This window comes from Kwoniella dendrophila, chromosome 5 (genome assembly GCF_036810415.1).
Source record: "Kwoniella dendrophila CBS 6074 chromosome 5, complete sequence".
In the NCBI taxonomy this organism is placed as follows: domain Eukaryota; kingdom Fungi; phylum Basidiomycota; class Tremellomycetes; order Tremellales; family Cryptococcaceae; genus Kwoniella; species Kwoniella dendrophila.
This window is the reverse complement of record NC_089480.1, coordinates 197,910-214,381: the sequence shown is the minus strand read 5'-3', so window position 1 is coordinate 214,381 and position 16,472 is coordinate 197,910. Positions and strand designations below refer to the sequence as shown.

Below are 16,472 nucleotides of genomic sequence, written 5' to 3'. Positions count from 1 at the left end.
AAAGTAGTCAAGACAACCGCTTCGTGCTTTCTCCTGAAACGCTCGACCCGCCTTTTGGACTTTGACCTTCGGCCAGACAGACAGACCTCAACCATGCCTGACCTTCTAACACCTCAAGCTCTTGCAGCAGGTAAATATCTCTACTCTGAACTATACCTTTCTGATCATTCCCGCGATGCGATACCTCTAAAGAAACAACTGACATATGAGGCTCATCAATCCAGCTGGACCACTGGTCCTCGAAACGCTGTTCAAGCACTTCTTAGGACCCAGACCAAAAGATGATAAAGGTAAAGCAAAGGATGATCTGATGTACGAAGAAGGTGAGCAATCCGGCTGTCTTACGCCTTTTATTATAGCTCACTTATCATTTTCTGAACAGCCTTTGTGCTTATGAGAGTAAGTAGGCATTGATCCCTATCAATCTCGCGTATGTGCTGAAGATGTGCATACACCAGACATTCCTTGAAATGGCTACAAAGTAAGCTAAGGATTGAAGACGATCTCTCGTAATCTAGCTTACTCAATCCCTATAGATATCCAGTAGCAGCTCTTCAAAGATTTGGACAAGTACGAACACCTTCACCACCGTGGGTAGGAGTGTTCCGAGTATCTATACCTAGATCATCATTGAACGATGCAGCAAACTATTTGATAGAAGGATTTGGTGGTGAAGAAATGGCATACAAGATTGCAGGAGGTACGAAATGGTGGCAAGTAAGAGCGGGATTAGGTGTTGAAGGTGAATGGATAGTAATGAAAAAAGATTGGAAAGGTGTTGTAGCTGAAGAAAAGAAAGAACACAAGAAAAGAGCTCAGGAAGGGGTCTTGGAGGAAGAAGAGGAGAATGAGTGTAAGATATACATCTGTCCTTCCGTTATATTACTTTCCATTCGAACATAGCTTATATTCGTTGTCTATGATATACAGTCCGACCAGAAATGGATAGGCTGAGATGCATGTTATACAGTAAGCTCAATCCTTTTCCATCGACCTATCAGCAGAAGGAACGCTGATCCAAAATCGTATTCTGACAGTACATGGCGGAGCGTGAGCATCTTGGTACTATGTATCCTCTATTTCTATCTGACTTTCTTTTCAGATATTATTGGGGGTCAATCAATACTCATCGATATACCATCTGGAGATATGCTCGAAAAATGCATGGAAGGTGCTTCGCTGTGAACTATAGAAGTAAGTATCAATTAAATAATACATACATTCAGCTTACTCTTGTTTTCCTGCAAACAGAGGCACCTCAATATCCATTTCCATGTGCTATACAGGATTGTCTGGCTGCCTATCTATATCTTACCAATCCACCACCAGAAGCTAAACATCGTCCGGTAGATCCAAAGAGTATCATTCTTGCGGGAGATAGTGCTGGAGGAGGGTTATGTCTAGCCTTGTTGCAAATTCTGAGAGACACGCCAGGACTAGAGTTACCAGCGGGAGCAGTATTGATAAGTCCGGTAAGCGCCGTCTACTACTCTTGTAAAGATATCGAGCTGATCTGTTTCCATATACAGTGGTCCGATCTCACACATAGTTTCCCCAGTATCCTTCAAAATACTGCCACAGTAAGTGAAAAGCTGAATGAAAAGGAAATTGGGTCAACTAATCAGATGTTCCGGCACAGGATATAGTGCCTCCTTATGGCTTCATTCATGTAAGTATATCCGCCCTTCTGATTTTCACCAGATCAAAGCTGATAAACCCTAAATAACCCAGAAACCCTCGTCACTTTGGCCACCGCCACCACCGATGTTGACCGAAGAAGTTCAGACTCGACTTCGTTCGCGAGTCAAAGAAGCAGTTCATAGGATGCAACATCGACCCCAAAAGGCTGAAGAAGATGCTAAATCCCTGTTGACCACGATCAAGCAGGAAGCAGGAACATCGACAATCAACGAACCAACTACAGTGCCTGATAAGCTAAAAACATCAAAACCGGCTGAAGGATTAGAAAAGTCAAAAGATCAAAGTGAATCGGATTTACACCCTCTAGCTGATAAATCTGAAAACAAACATCCCGAACCTCAAACAGAGCCGACTCATAACCCATCTCGTGCCAATCCAGCTGATCTCTTCCCTGCTTTGGTGGAACAACGTGAAAAGGATATCAGACCAAGTACATTAGCTCAATGCGATACACCACTCAAATTGACAGTAAAAGGAGAAGAAATATTGATAGATACTCAAATTCAACTATATGCCACAAATGCTCAACTGTGCCATCCTTGGGTGTCACCAGTTCTAGGTTATTTAGGTGGCCTACCTCCTCTCTTCGTTATGTGTGGTGATAAAGAGGTTCTAAGAGATGAGATCATTTTCTTGTTAGTGAAACAGACTTTCATTCAGGTAGAGACCTTCCAGCTAATATTGTAAGGTTTACAGAGCACACAAAGCGGCCAATCCGGACGAACACCCCATCCGTGATGATGTCAAGGTTTTACTGCCTTCCTTAAATGGCATCGAGGATAAATACGCGGCAACCAACGTGCATTTACAAGTTTATGATGGTAAGTCGTTGCAAAGGCTGCATTGTGACAGACACGAGTACTGATACTGTTGCGAAGGCGTTTGCCATGATCTTCCCCTACTATCGATGACACGCCCATCAAGAGGGGCTTTTAGAGCTATAGCAAGTTTCGCGAGATATGTCACTCCTTCCGCTCCTGGTTCGAAATATATCAGAAGATCTTATCCTGTCACACCGAAAGATTCGAAATCAGGCACTCCCAGAGGATCGACCTCAAAAGGTACTCCTGAAGCAGATTCCTCCATATTAGGTGCCCAATATGTAGTAGAACCAGATAACAATGGAACGTCATCGCCTATCACCACCGAACAGAAAATAATTGAAGATGTGTTGACTGGTACTCCTGCGATAATGACACCTGCTGAAAGCTCCTCATCGGCAGCTGACAAGGCTAAAAAGAAAACTCCTATTTTAAATCTGAACCTGGGAGAAGAGGTATCTACAACAACATCCTCCGGATTGGACTCGCCTGTGAAAGTAAGGCCTAAACCTCATAAAGAGGATTCAAGAGATACTTTGGATGTCACGCTTTCCCACACGCCCAGTAGAAACGTTTCCTTTGCTTCCTCCTTCAATTCATCATCAGCTTCTTCCGATCATAAACCGGAAAGGCGCCAGTCAATCCTACCTCCATCACCCAATTCTAGAAACGGCAGCGGGACAGGCTTTGATGGGGCAAGTGCGTCGAGAAGCAACGATCCCACACGAGGTAATACGCAACCTAGTGGAGATGAGTCTGGACCTAGATTTGAAGATAGCGAAACTTTTATGAACGATTGGAATGCTACCGAAGGTGAAGCCGGATGGGCCGGAATATATAAGGGTATCGATGTGAGTCGAAGATCATTTTGTACCGCACCTGACTAACCTTGATGATATGAACACATAGCCATTCACAAACCATATGATACGTGAAAGAGTTTCGATCACAGGAGAATTGAGACCGCTTGAACCTAAAGAGGATTTGCAGGCGATGCAGATGCCCTTGGATGAAGTTGGATATATCAAAGAAGGGCCCGCTATGAGATACATAAATGGACAAGCATTATGGGACAAGAAATATCATCGAGCCGCTAAGCATGTCAAGAAGAGGAGAGAGAAAAATTTGAAGATCGCTCAAAAGGAAGGCCATAAAATTGGTATGGAATGGTTAAGGAAAGCTCGCGAAACAAGAGATACACAGAAAGACAAGCTGGAATCGAATGGGCAAGAGAATGGCAAAGATGACGAAAAGAACATCGATAAAACTTTGAGTACAAGTTGGAATTGGGCATTGAATGGTGAAGCACCTCCACCAAGTGCAATCATATCAAGAAGGGATTTTGTGAGTCTTACTTAAGTTGAAATTGTCATCGATCCCGTTAAGAAATGAATAAACACTGATTTCTTAATTCAATAGGCTGAAGCACGTCAATTAGCATTAATGGCAGATAGATTAGATTCATCACATGATACATCATTCCACGGATTGAGTATTTGGGTAGGATTAGCAACTTTTTTCTCCAGTTCAAGTGAAAGAAATAAAGCTAGTGAAGCTTTGAAAGTTGCAAGAGAAGCGAAAAAGGTGCAGAAAACTAAAGGAACAAGTTCAAAAAGTAAAAACTCATCAAATCGTGATATCTGGACTGATTTAGATGATGACGATGATGATCATGATGAAAGCGGTACTAATACACCGTCCAATGGTATCGATAATATACATTCAGAGAGCGATGCGAATATCGACAATCAAGAAGGGGTAATTGGAAAACATGGAGTTTTGATCAAGAGGATCACTTCAAAATCGTCCCAATTTCAGAACACAAAGAGCGGTTTTAGGAAAGCATTAGAAGGGAAAAAGGAAAGAAAAAAGAAAGGTGTTGTGGCTAATTGGTTTGGCATTTTGGGGAAAAAACAAGATTGATTAGGTGGCTTTGATTAAGAATTGATAAATCTTTCTCGTAGTTTACGTTCTAATCGAGGTCCAATTGCTCTCAGTGAGAGATAATTGTTGTATAGAGTTTGTTGTTCATATAAGGTTTTACAAATATCACAATTGCGATAATAATCATGGGAAATACCATTGTATCTAGATTCATCACTTGTTCTTTCTCCAATTTCTACTTTCCCGGTCATTTTTTGGGTTCTCTTTTGTTGTTCTCGCTACCACAGCTCCTGTCATCATATCGCAGACGACCAGTTGCCTTGAAGCATACATGTGTGCTGTGCATACCATGCTCATTGCATACCTAATTTAAAATGGTAGATGATGAATACTATCACGTGACACCGAAACTTGGCTTAGTCATCCCCATGGGGAAGAGACGTTTTATCGCTTTCATGAAATCACAAATTGATTGTCAGAAGTATAAAGAACAAAGAGAGGGATGCTTGGTATTCTCCATTTGATCAAGACATCCCCTATAATTCAGCCAGAAAGCACTACGATACACCTTGACAGGTATAAGAGAGGGTTCAAGATGTTCAAGAAACCTTTGGCACATCAATCGAATGCCACGCCTTTACGGTCTTCAGTAAGACGACAATTGTTGAATTCTATATTTGAACAATATCCTTCACTGCTTGGTAAAGATCACAGTGGAGATAAAGACAAATTTGAAAATGGAGATTACAATGTGAATGGGGAGACGACCGAAGGAATATCTGAAAAAGATTTAGGAAAGATTATACTACCTGAAGGTGTTAGAATAGCTAATTTCGAAACTAGTGTTGGCATTGAAGGTGTAAGTTTTGATAGTTTTCATTTCAAAAACGAGTAAACAGACCTGTTACCTGAAAGACTTCAAAGGGCTAAATTCATATCGTAGACTTTTTGGTTGACCCCTGATGGTAATCCACTATGGATGACGTTTGGACGTAATTCTAAAGAATATATACCTACTTGTACGTATGAGTACAGATACTTTCACTTGAGATATGATAAAGTCGATGAGCTAAATAGAGTAATTGCATTTACTATACCTCTAGTATACTTATTATCTTTACCTATACCTAATCCACCAATCCCATTAATCCAACTGCATAATCCAATACCACCACCACTTTTGACAGGTGCACCACTATTTATACCTGCTGTAAGAAATTTATCTAAATCATGGTTAATACCTGATTTGAAAGAAGGAGATTTAGTTTCATTCGTTACTTCACCTAATAATTCAATTGAAAATGTTAATTATATTGGTGTAGGTAGAATAGTTACTAAAGGAGGAACTAAACAAGCTTTAGAAAATAGAATAAATAATTTAACTAATGATAATGGTGAAAAAGAAGAAGGTAAATTCTGCGATATATTATGTATAATTGATGATCAGTAAGTTGTATCATTGTTTTCCATGAAAATCCCCTTTGCGTCGACTTTGAGCTGATCTCAATAAATCTCAATTCAAGTTTATGGGAACTAGGTAGTAAACCTACATTACCTTCATTCCAATTACCTATACCTGTCAAAGCACTTGCTCCTCCTCCCGCAGAAGCACAATCTGACCCTCCAAATTCATCATCTTCTTCTTCTAACCCCACTGAACCACCTCAAATACAGAATCTTACCATAAACGAGAAAGCTGGACCATCACAATCTATATCATCTCCAGAAGCATTGTCTTCTACAGAAGTTTCAACATTGTTATCAGTATCACTACATCAAGCATTATTCTCAGGATCTTTACAACAATCTATATTTCCTTTACCAGCTTCTTTACTTTATTCTTCTCATGTGCTACCTAATAGACCGGCATATATACCAAAAGACAAAAGAGATGAAATTGTAATAGCTAAAAGTGAATGGAAAAAATTAACAAAATGGATGAAAGAAGTCTCGAAAGAAGGTTTACTGAAAATCAAGGAATCTAAAGGTGAAGTTATCGTTCAATCGTAAGTCTTATCGTCTCGGTTATCTATGGTAGTAACAAAGGGGAGTACTATGGCTGACCGCATGTAACTTGGTTAACATAATGTAGATATGATCCTCAACATCCTTCATTGCAGAATCACGCTGGATTCACTACTATAGCTGAAGAAGAAGCTAAAGCTGCTAAGAAAGCCGCTAGAGAAGCTAAACAAGATGGAGAAGCCAATAATGTAAATAAAGGTCAAGCTGCTTCTGGAAGTGGTAATACTGTTACAGCAAATAAAGGCAAAAGCAAAGAAATGGTTATTGAGGAATTATGGAAACCTTCTGGTGCAGCAACAAGTTTCTGGGACGCTGCAGGAGTTGAGTAAGTTCTTTATCTGTAGCAATTTGATTCTGGTATCTCATCATTTTTATGAGAAAATGGATTGACGCAAATTATCCTGTATCATAGTAAAACTATTCTGCATCCACCATCAGACATGAAAACCTATATAGACGGTTATCTGGCTAAGCATTCTTTGATTCATCCTACGGATCATCGATACGTTTTACTAGATGAGGAATTGGGTAGAGCAGTTGGCGTGAAAAAACCTGAACCTGGTCAGAAAATGTCAAGAGATGAAGTTATGAAAAAATTGAAGAGTGGTATCAGTTGGAGTGTGGTGTTGGATGGAGTCGTCAAGTGAGTTGAGTAGGAAAAAACATCAGGACGAGATGAATGGTACAATATACTGTAAGATTTGACTAATCAATATTTTTGAATTACTTTTATTTCTCGTGTTGTAGGAAAGGAAATTTACAACCAATAACAATGACAGTCAAAACAAGACAAGGAAGAAAAACAGTAACGCATATATATGGATTAGAAACATTTAACATTGATATTGATGCTTTCGCAGAGGAGATGAGAAAAATCTGTGCAGGTAGTGCATCTGTACAACCTTTACAAGGTTCATCACCAAAATTGAATTTGCAAGAAATTCTAGTCCAAGGGTCACAAGTTAAATTGGTAACTGAAGCTTTACTTGCAAAAGGGATACCGAAAAAATGGATGAAGGAAAGTGAAGACTCGAAGAAAAAGAAGTAGTTCAGTAATCCTGATATATATATATATGGATCTTGGCACATTTCGTTTTATTTGTCAATATGCCAATAGCAAAAGAACCATCCTGCTGTTCGTCAACCAAAAAGTGCATAAGATACGTAAGGGCGGATGGTACTATCAAACAATGGTGAGGAGGGTTTACTCAATTTACAAGATTTGGTTCACGGTTGTGTTCTGCGCTCATACAGTCTACAGTATATGTCTAAGCAGATGATGATGTCTGTGAGATCTTTGCAGCAGCCCTCTCATAGGCTTCCTTGACAGTTTTATCGAATGTGGCTTCGGTGGGGAACAAAGTAGTCTCGGGTGGAATGGTGGATTGACCGTTCTTTGATACCCAAAGATTTACTTTTATGGGTTCCCCAATCGAAACGAAACCTAAATCTTTGTCTATAAGTTTGAATTTGGAAATATTACTTATACCATCATATTTACTTGGGTATAAAGCTGGCAGAATATCACCTTTAGTTGACCATTCGTCATCTGTAAGATTACTCTGATCCTCAATAACACGCGTTAAATCTTTTCTTCTTCTTGCTTCATATTTATTCACAGATGAAAAATGCTCCTTTTGGCCTTGTAAGAGTTCCTGCATACGTTCAATAGGGAGTGTGAACTGATTGGTCCTGATCAAAGCTTCATTTCTTAATCTTGTACTGGTTGAGGCTCTATCAAGAATCAATTGTTCTAAATCATTAGATGATAAACTAAGTTTGATTTCATCTGTTTTAACGATTGATTGAGTATTTTCGTTAGGTGTAATGTTGGAAATTTCTGTATCATGAGGAGCATGAAGGAACGATTGTTCTGCACCGATTAAATTCCTTCTTGTTGAAGTCTCCCATATATTTCGAGAAATTGCTGTTTTGATTGGATTTCGATCATTATTTATAGTGAATATCGCATCGATTGACCTTGCTACTAAAGTATCAGGATTTATCGTAAATACATAGTGTATCATTTCATTGGCAGTTGTTAGTTTAATGGCTTTTTCTCTTAAAGATTCAAAATATTTCTTTTGAAATTCTTCGTGATATGCGGAGATCCTTGATGGTTCATCATTTGTGTCAGGATATAAGAGATTAATATAATCGCCATTAATATCTATCTCAAGTGCCATTTCATTATCTCCCATTGATCTATTTCTATAACCTAAAACCTTTGAAATATTGGATTGAACTGCAGATCTCCAAGTACTGTTACTGATCTTATCTATATGAACAGGATTAGTCATTCGACTTTGATCATTTGTTTTGATGGCAACAGATACCGGTGTATGACCTGATCTCTCGCAGGCATCCCCCTCTCGGAGCAATTTCCCATATTCGTCTAATTGATCTTCAATAGCAACTAATCGATCTTCAATACTCGTAGCAAAAAGGCGGGTCTCGGTTGTATTATCCATTATATATGATATTAACTAGTTTATATGAATACAAATCGTTCAGTAGACTTTTGTGTTTTGGGAAGAAAAAAAATATGATGAGGATTGGGGAAAATCTACCTGATCATACTGGCTTTTTACACCTTGACGGTGCTCGGGATAGTCGGCCCATCATTACAACCCAGCTGTAATGCCCTTCACTCGTCCTTGAGTTGTCGGGGAGCGTTTATACATGCGAAGCATGAATATATACGCCTTTAAATCTTGATACAATGAATAGCAGGATAACAAAAAGGACGCGGATGCTTCTTTGTGAGGGAGTAGTCGGATCAAGTAACTGCTCTTGATACTTCCATTGCGCAAGCTGTGTAATCCAGTACAAGAGTGGAAGGAACGACGAAGCGATAACAATGACGAGGGCCAAAACGGCCTGACGGAGAAGGAAGCGATACCCAAAGGTTGTCTACGCCGGGGTGGACATCACGATATTGGTTCTTCCAGTCCGATAAGGGGGTAAGACGGCAAAGTTGCCTTGTTGCCTTTCGACCGTGAACTGAGCCTGTAGTGAGAATGGGTTTGCTCCTCGTTTCAGTTAGCTTACAGTACATGAACCCTCCCATTCACTCTACAAGCTCAAATGCATACCGACATGCAATGCATGATTATGCAGGAATCGATAATCACCCTCATTCATCCTCTCCTTCTAGCACTACGACTTCTTCCTGCACTAACTCCTCACCCTCAACATCTTCTACAAATTCTTCTTCTTCCTTGGATTCCGAGCCAAATTCTATACTAACCAAACCACTTGTCAAAACGTATCCAATCATAGCTACAGTCGCACCAGTAAACCATAACCATCTACCTCTTTCAAACTTTTTCTCTTCAGCTGATTTCCCTTTCTTCTCTTTTTCTCCATTTGAACTTTGTCCATGATTATTCCTACTTGAAGCTGTTGAAATGGTGAATAAAGAAGTGATTGATTCCAAATAGCTTTTCTGTGGAGGCGGTGGTACAGTCGAACGTGGTACCAAGTTCCAACCTGAGTTAGGGAATAATAATGATAATAACCTATCGTGATGCGCTATCATAGTTGGATAGGTCGATCTGATTATATTGGGTAATAACGGATTAGGTAATGTTGGTGTTAAGATGAATGTTAGTTGAGCGAATAAATGTAAATCAAGTGTTGTAGGTCTGATCGACGATACATGGGTTAGTTGAGCAATAAGATAGAAGACAGGAGCATTAAATAGCAAATAGCGAAAGCTTGCTTACTTATTTCCAAAAAAGTATGATTCATCACCTAGTCTTCTTACTATAGGATCAAATACACTTTTGATCTTTTTCTCGAGCTAATATTATCAGATATTCCAGAAATTAGTCTCTGATATCTTCTACATAAACAGTCAATCTTATAAACTTACTTCCTGTTCACCCCATTTTCTCCTCCTTTCTTCCATATCTTTACCTGCAGACCAACCACTCCAAGCTCTAGGAGCCAAAGTACCTGCAGGTCCAACTACAAAAGCTTCATCTAATCTTTGTCTATCTTCATCTGCTGCGTCGCCTACGATTACAAAGCATACGGATTGCGTTTAATTAGCTTGATATTATCCGAATCATATGTAACCCAAGTCCAGACTTACCATCATTTAATCCACCTAATCCCCATAAACCTACATGTTGTAATCTAGATCTAATTATACTTCTTAATCTTTGTGGTATGTACTGATTTTCAGGGAAACTCAAATTTGTTAATTGTGATTTTGCTATTAATTTTGGGTAATTAGGTGGTAATGAATAATATGTGTGATTCTATTATGTGCAAAAAGACTAGTCAGTCGATTGAAGGTTCAATCCAATCATAAGGGATAAACTTACAACTAAATCAACAACATTTTGTTCAATATATGATTTCCAACATGATGAATCAACTTTATCAGATTTTGATAAATTATAATCTGGATCATCAATTAAAGGTAATGAATTCAAATGGTTTAATCTTATGTGATGACCTAAATGCGTTATATAAGGTAATTTACCTAAACGATGTGATCCTTTCGAGTTAGCTTATTTAATGGCGACTGATTATAATCTAATTCGTACAGAGGGAAGAGAAACCCTGAGACAATCGCAAAGTCGACTTACCACCGTTATCACCCCATTGTCCTGTTGTAATTGACCATCTACCTGGACAAGATAATTGAAGTAGTGAAGCCAAATATAAAGACTCAGAATCAGATGCTGGTAAATACCCTTCTAAAGGTGGTGTTGCGTATAGCAAAACCGGTAAGTTGGACATGTTGAGATTTATTCAAAAGTAGTTGATGGTTTCTCGCTTTGATCAGTGTTGATCTGAAGAGTCTATTGACCTTTCAAACAACGGAACATATCAATACATACAGAGCTCTGTAGATCATTCTTCTTTCTTGGTTAACATCTTCATCATTCGTAACTTTCCGGTTATCTTGCTCATCTATCTTTCATCCAACTTTTTGATTCCGTCATTCCTCGGAGATTGTGTGGATACATATGTGTATTGACAGCAGCAAACAAAGTATAAGGCATCGTGTTCATGTTATGCTATAAACCACATGCATTGTTATGATATTAAAATGTAATATAGTGTACTTATGATATGGAGAAAAAGAGTATGCTGATTAAATATGATAAATACTTTATGTGGTACGATTCGAACGAAGTACACGATATATTCCTTTACTGCCTCTTTTCTTCCTCCGAACGTATATACCTGCATCAGGTCAACCAGACGAAGTCGAACCTTGGTTTGGCTGAAATGTATACTTTCTAACCTAAAATTTCCTTTTCAACACTGACTCTCAATTTCTTATAATCTTTTTCATCAAATTTAACTTGATCACAAGTCTTCATGAAGTTTTCAGGTAACAGTAAACTATCTTGTGGTAAATTTTGTAAATAACTCAAAATTGTTGTTGGATTTTTTTGTAAATTCAATAATCTTTCTTTGGATAGTTGCAAGATTGATAATGATGCTATCAATAGAAATCTGGAACCTATAAGATAAAGCGAACATCCAGTTTAAATCTTCACTGAACGATATACATTTCAACAACAACTTACCTTCAGAAACTACAGCATCTATTACTCTTAGAGTTGTAGGCCAAGGTAAACATCTTATGAATAATTGACTGAACCATTTATCGAGGAATGAAATTGCTACAAAGGTCATATACTGCTATTAGCCGTGGAATTACAGAAGGCGACCTAAGAACTCTAGAAGATACACTGGGCTGCTCAATCACTTACGGTGTAATCCAACACTATCAAACAATTTACTCAATTTAGGTTCTTCTTTAGTCAACAAGCCCATAAAAATTGATGAATCAATTCTTAAACCTATTCTCTCTTTTTGTACTTTTAAATCTTTACCACCTGTATAATAATCTTTTAAAACTGTATTAATCAAACCACTTAATAACCAAAAACTATCTTCGGCTACACAATGAATTAATAATGCTCCTGCAATTAAGGACATTTCAGATTTATATCCTGATGGTGCAAAATTTGAATATGCTCTTAGGATTAATCTTAAATCTTGTTGTCCAGCTGAATTTTCTTCTGAAAATATTGAATGATCTGGATATGCACTGCAATAAAGCAGAAAAAAGAGTTAATGGCGGGGTCTATTTGAGATTCCAAATCCCAAAATAATTGATGTAAAACTTACTTGGCAACGTCTCTATCAATTCTTTGATCTTCTAAACCCTTATCATGCTCAATCAATTCTTGATATAAACCGGGTGTTCTAGCTGATAGGGTATTCGCCATAAACCACGCCCAAACCTTACCTCTTAAAGAAGAAGGTACACCAGCATCTAAAACAAGTTTACGAACTTTTTTAGGTGGAGGTGTATTAGGCGGAAGAGGTGTCGAGATTATCGAGAGCTAAGTAATCCAAACAGCAAGATTTAGTCAACGACCATCCCTTCCCAAAAGACGTAATTCAGCAGATGTTGACTTACCCATTTCTGCTCAATGACTCTATGATCATTAGCTTGACTTCTGGATTGAAAAATCTCTGGTACTGGACTTTTATCTTTCAGGAAACCCCATTCATCAGTCTCAGGTAAAGGTCTCAATGAGTTGACTGAATTCTGAGTCTGTAAAGTCATAATTGATTGCGGTCTTTCTTCGCCGTGACTATGATTTGTTGGTGAAATCGGTGAATTATCTTCTATAGGTGATAATAAAGCACCGTTCTGTTTTTTCGGCTGAATCAACTCGAAGTCCAATCCTTCAGCTTTTATAGTTTCTTCAATGAAATCTTTATGTGATATACCACCTTTTATTGCTGTTGTCGTTGTCATGTTTGATGAACTACTCACTTTCTTAGGTAGTTTACCGATACTGTTGGGGTTATGGGCCGATAGGGAAGTAGTAGAAGATTTTGAGGTGAATGAAAAAGATGATGATCTAGCTGACAAAGGTGGTCTGGGCAAAGGTAGACCTAGAGATGGTGTTGATCCGTTTTCACTGATGGTTAATTGATGCAAACTTGTTGAAGGTGTTGAAGGTATAGGTGAACGATTTACTGTCGTACTTGATTCATTCAGTGTCCCAGATGGTCCGGATGGTGAGGATGAATTCAATTGAGGTGATATCGATTGTGGTGGTGTAGCAGGTTGTAAAGAGGATTTTCTGCCAACTCCGAAGAATGATTTTTTACTTGAAACGGATCCGGAAGCAGAAGTAGGTTGGGTTAAAGGTGAATTTATAGATGGAACAGGTGGCGTATGGTTATTGCTGGTTTTAATCGATAAAGGTGGGGTGGGGATCGGTATTGGTCCTGTTGTTGAATCTTTCTTTCCCACACCTAAAGTTTTAGCTACTGTAGCTGAAAAATTTCTAGCTCTTGGCCTTCCAACTCCAGCTGAGGATGGTGAACTAGGTTTAGCCTGTTCTGCTTCGCGTATGATCGGCGTAGATTGCGTAGTAGGCGGTACCGGTGTTGTAGCACTTCTTACAGGATGAGGATGAGAATGTGGATGAGGTGGGAAAGGTGAAGCTTGATTCAAGGTATCCTCGTTAGCTAGTATAGGTGAAGCTAAAGGTGAAGTAGCTCTTCTAATGGGTTCATGTGGTGATGAAGCTCTAGACAAGCTTCGACCTTGTGGTAAACCTAGACCAATTGGCTCTGGCGAATTTGCGGGAAGAGGTGGAATTGCTGGCAAACCAGGACCATCAACTAAGAAGGTTATCGGCACAGGGCCTTTCGAGCCAAGTAAATCCGCTTCCATTCTTCCTACCAATGTTAATCCTCTTGGTCTTTTCCCGGTGCCATCCGATACTGATCGAACTGCATCCACTGCTTGCCTCGTTGCGGATATACTATGTGGAGATGATGGGGAATCAGGATGCCAAGGCGTTTGAGGTAGACGAGGTGAAAGATTGGGTGAATGATTACGTGGTGGACGAGGTGCTAAATTCGGTGAAGAAATGAAACCGTTTTCTTTCTCGGCAATTTTACCTCCAAATTCGTCGATTGGTAATGGGGAAGCCAAGAGAGAATGTTCATTTCTACTTTTCGTCGTTTCGACCGAGTCTGAGTCAAGCACAGGTGAAGTCGCGAAAGTAGGGATATCTGCAGGTTGTGGTGTAGCGAGATGCGCTGATTCATCTGTCTCGTGATTGGTGCTTGACTCTTGATATGTCGGGACTTCTGAAGCTGTTGGACTAGTGTGATGCTCTTTCACTATTGGAATAGAGTCTTCTTGTTCCACCGCGATATTGTCTTTATCTACTGGGGAAATTTGATTTTCCTTTTCACTGTCTGAAAAATCGGCGTTCTTAGTGGTATCGTTGATATCTTCATGCGAATCAGAATGATGGTGGTCTAATGATGATTCTGTCTTTTCCGAATCCTTTTCCCTTTCACGCATGATTCTCAATCTCAATTCTGTAGCCACTGATCTACCATTTCCTTGCATTGAGGGTAATTCGATTTTGGTAAAAGTAGTTTGGTTCGGTGTAGTAGGTGAATGTTGTTGTGCTAATCTAGGTGTCAGTTGTTCTTGATCTTCTTCTTGTATGGGTATAGTATCGTTATCTGCACTGATATTTGTCTTGATAATTGAGGGTGAGAGTGAACCATTTTCTCTAGGCTTGATTATCACTTTGTCTGCAGAAGGTAATCTGAACGTGTCTGAGTGAGGACTTGGTCTATCTCCCGACGCCGATGTCGCACCCGATATAGCACTTTCATTGTCTATCGGCAGCTGTTGATCCATTCTGAGGGGTGAAGGTATTCTACTGGCTGCTTTGGCGGCCCTGCTTAATCTCTTCTGTTGGATAGCTAAACTCATCCTTTTCGCTGGACCATACATACTTTCTCTGGCATAATCATCATATATATCCCACTCGGAATCACCTTCTTCATTAAAATCGTCATCTTCGTCGTGATCAATATCAAAATCATCGTCGTCTCCTTGATCTGGTATAAGTTGTTGGGTAGTCAAGGGTGTTTGGTTCTTGTTGTCATGATTAGGGGATGATCTTGAAGCTTCATGATGAGGTGTAATGATCGATGATGATGGGGGTGACAAGTCGTCTAACATAGTCGAGTTCGTTCATTCAGTATTCTTGAGAATTGCATAACGAGTTGAATCTCATACGAGATCGGAAACTCACCTTTCAATTCTTCAGTACGATCTTGTCTATCATCATTATGCTCATCTTCGCCATCGCTTCCACCCATCATGAAACCGCCTAATCCACCAAAAGCTTCACTGCTTGTACTTGATATGATTGATTCTCTATTCTCCTCGACCTGTTGCTGTTGCTGTTGTTGTTCGAAAAAGCCTCCATCTGAATCATCTTTACTTAAACTAGGTGAAGGTTGAGGTGAATCTAATTCAAAGGGACCTGAAACTCTTTTCATATCCCTTGTTCTTCTTTTGGTATTCGGTTGAAGATCTTCTAGCTGGTCCCCATCATCCTCATCTTCATCAATATCATGATGACTCGCTATCAATGGTTGGTGATAGTGGTAATTGGATGATGTGGTCGATCTTGTAGGTGAGGGTTCAGTTAATATAGTTTTTGGCAATTCTGTAGTTACTCTTGGAGGAGTGCTCGATCCAGCTAAAGAATCAAATTTGATGTGATCCCTTTCGACCCATCCTATTATACCTTCACAAGAAGCTAATAACACTTTACCAAGATCTCTAAGTAAAATCAATTCATCTCCTGATATATACATTAATTGATCAGGTGCTTCAGCAACACAGTCGGTCAAGCTATATGATGAATGAAACCAATACATCATGAGCTTTCTTCTGACTTCTAAAAAGATGAAGTAGATATTGTTTTGTTCTACAACTCACGCTACACCTTTTCCTATTCCTCCTCTTTCAGCCAAAGCTATCAAATCGTTCAGCTCTCTGGGATCCAGATATCCCATTTCTAATGCAGTCTTTTTGGGTTGCCTACCAAGATGTAAGGTCAAGTAGGAGGAATATGTTAAGAGTTATGATATTGACGATGTAGCTGATGTAGCTGATGTTAAAGGGGGCTTGTGTCTATTTTGTGTACAACTATACACCTTATG

The 16,472-nt window shown here is 39.2% G+C and overlaps 5 protein-coding genes across 5 annotated transcripts; 2 read left to right on the top strand and 3 right to left on the bottom strand.

The window, feature by feature from the left end:
* Positions 1-93: 93 nt before the first annotated feature.
* Positions 94-4,445, top strand: L201_003925 (uncharacterized protein; the record flags this gene model as incomplete). The annotated part of the gene is made up of 16 exons (XM_066219674.1): positions 94-130; positions 225-323; positions 383-399; positions 459-481; positions 537-853; positions 931-969; positions 1,038-1,050; positions 1,103-1,194; positions 1,252-1,472; positions 1,530-1,580; positions 1,640-1,669; positions 1,732-2,336; positions 2,398-2,522; positions 2,580-3,373; positions 3,432-3,866; positions 3,942-4,445. 16 exons carry the CDS (start codon positions 94-96, stop codon positions 4,443-4,445), a joined length of 3,402 nt encoding a protein of 1,133 aa, XP_066075771.1.
* Positions 4,446-5,001: 556 nt separating this feature from the next.
* On the top strand, positions 5,002-7,479 carry L201_003924 (uncharacterized protein; the record flags this gene model as incomplete). Its single annotated transcript, XM_066219673.1, has 7 exons — positions 5,002-5,265; positions 5,350-5,425; positions 5,510-5,852; positions 5,930-6,412; positions 6,499-6,756; positions 6,844-7,074; positions 7,179-7,479. The coding sequence occupies 7 exons, from the start codon at positions 5,002-5,004 to the stop codon at positions 7,477-7,479; spliced, it is 1,956 nt and encodes a 651-aa protein (XP_066075770.1).
* Positions 7,480-7,699: 220 nt separating this feature from the next.
* L201_003923 (uncharacterized protein) lies at positions 7,700-8,902 on the bottom strand (the record flags this gene model as incomplete). Its single annotated transcript, XM_066219672.1, has 1 exon — positions 7,700-8,902. The coding sequence occupies one exon, from the start codon at positions 8,900-8,902 to the stop codon at positions 7,700-7,702; it is 1,203 nt and encodes a 400-aa protein (XP_066075769.1).
* A 665-nt stretch (positions 8,903-9,567) lies between these two features.
* Positions 9,568-11,186, bottom strand: L201_003922 (uncharacterized protein; the record flags this gene model as incomplete). Its single annotated transcript, XM_066219671.1, has 6 exons — positions 9,568-10,078; positions 10,160-10,236; positions 10,309-10,451; positions 10,531-10,699; positions 10,766-10,926; positions 11,033-11,186. 6 exons carry the CDS (start codon positions 11,184-11,186, stop codon positions 9,568-9,570), a joined length of 1,215 nt encoding a protein of 404 aa, XP_066075768.1.
* Positions 11,187-11,692: 506 nt separating this feature from the next.
* Positions 11,693-16,325, bottom strand: L201_003921 (uncharacterized protein; the record flags this gene model as incomplete). The annotated part of the gene is made up of 7 exons (XM_066219670.1): positions 11,693-11,919; positions 11,987-12,082; positions 12,173-12,513; positions 12,594-12,811; positions 12,889-15,473; positions 15,554-16,161; positions 16,249-16,325. 7 exons carry the CDS (start codon positions 16,323-16,325, stop codon positions 11,693-11,695), a joined length of 4,152 nt encoding a protein of 1,383 aa, XP_066075767.1.
* Positions 16,326-16,472: the final 147 nt, after the last annotated feature.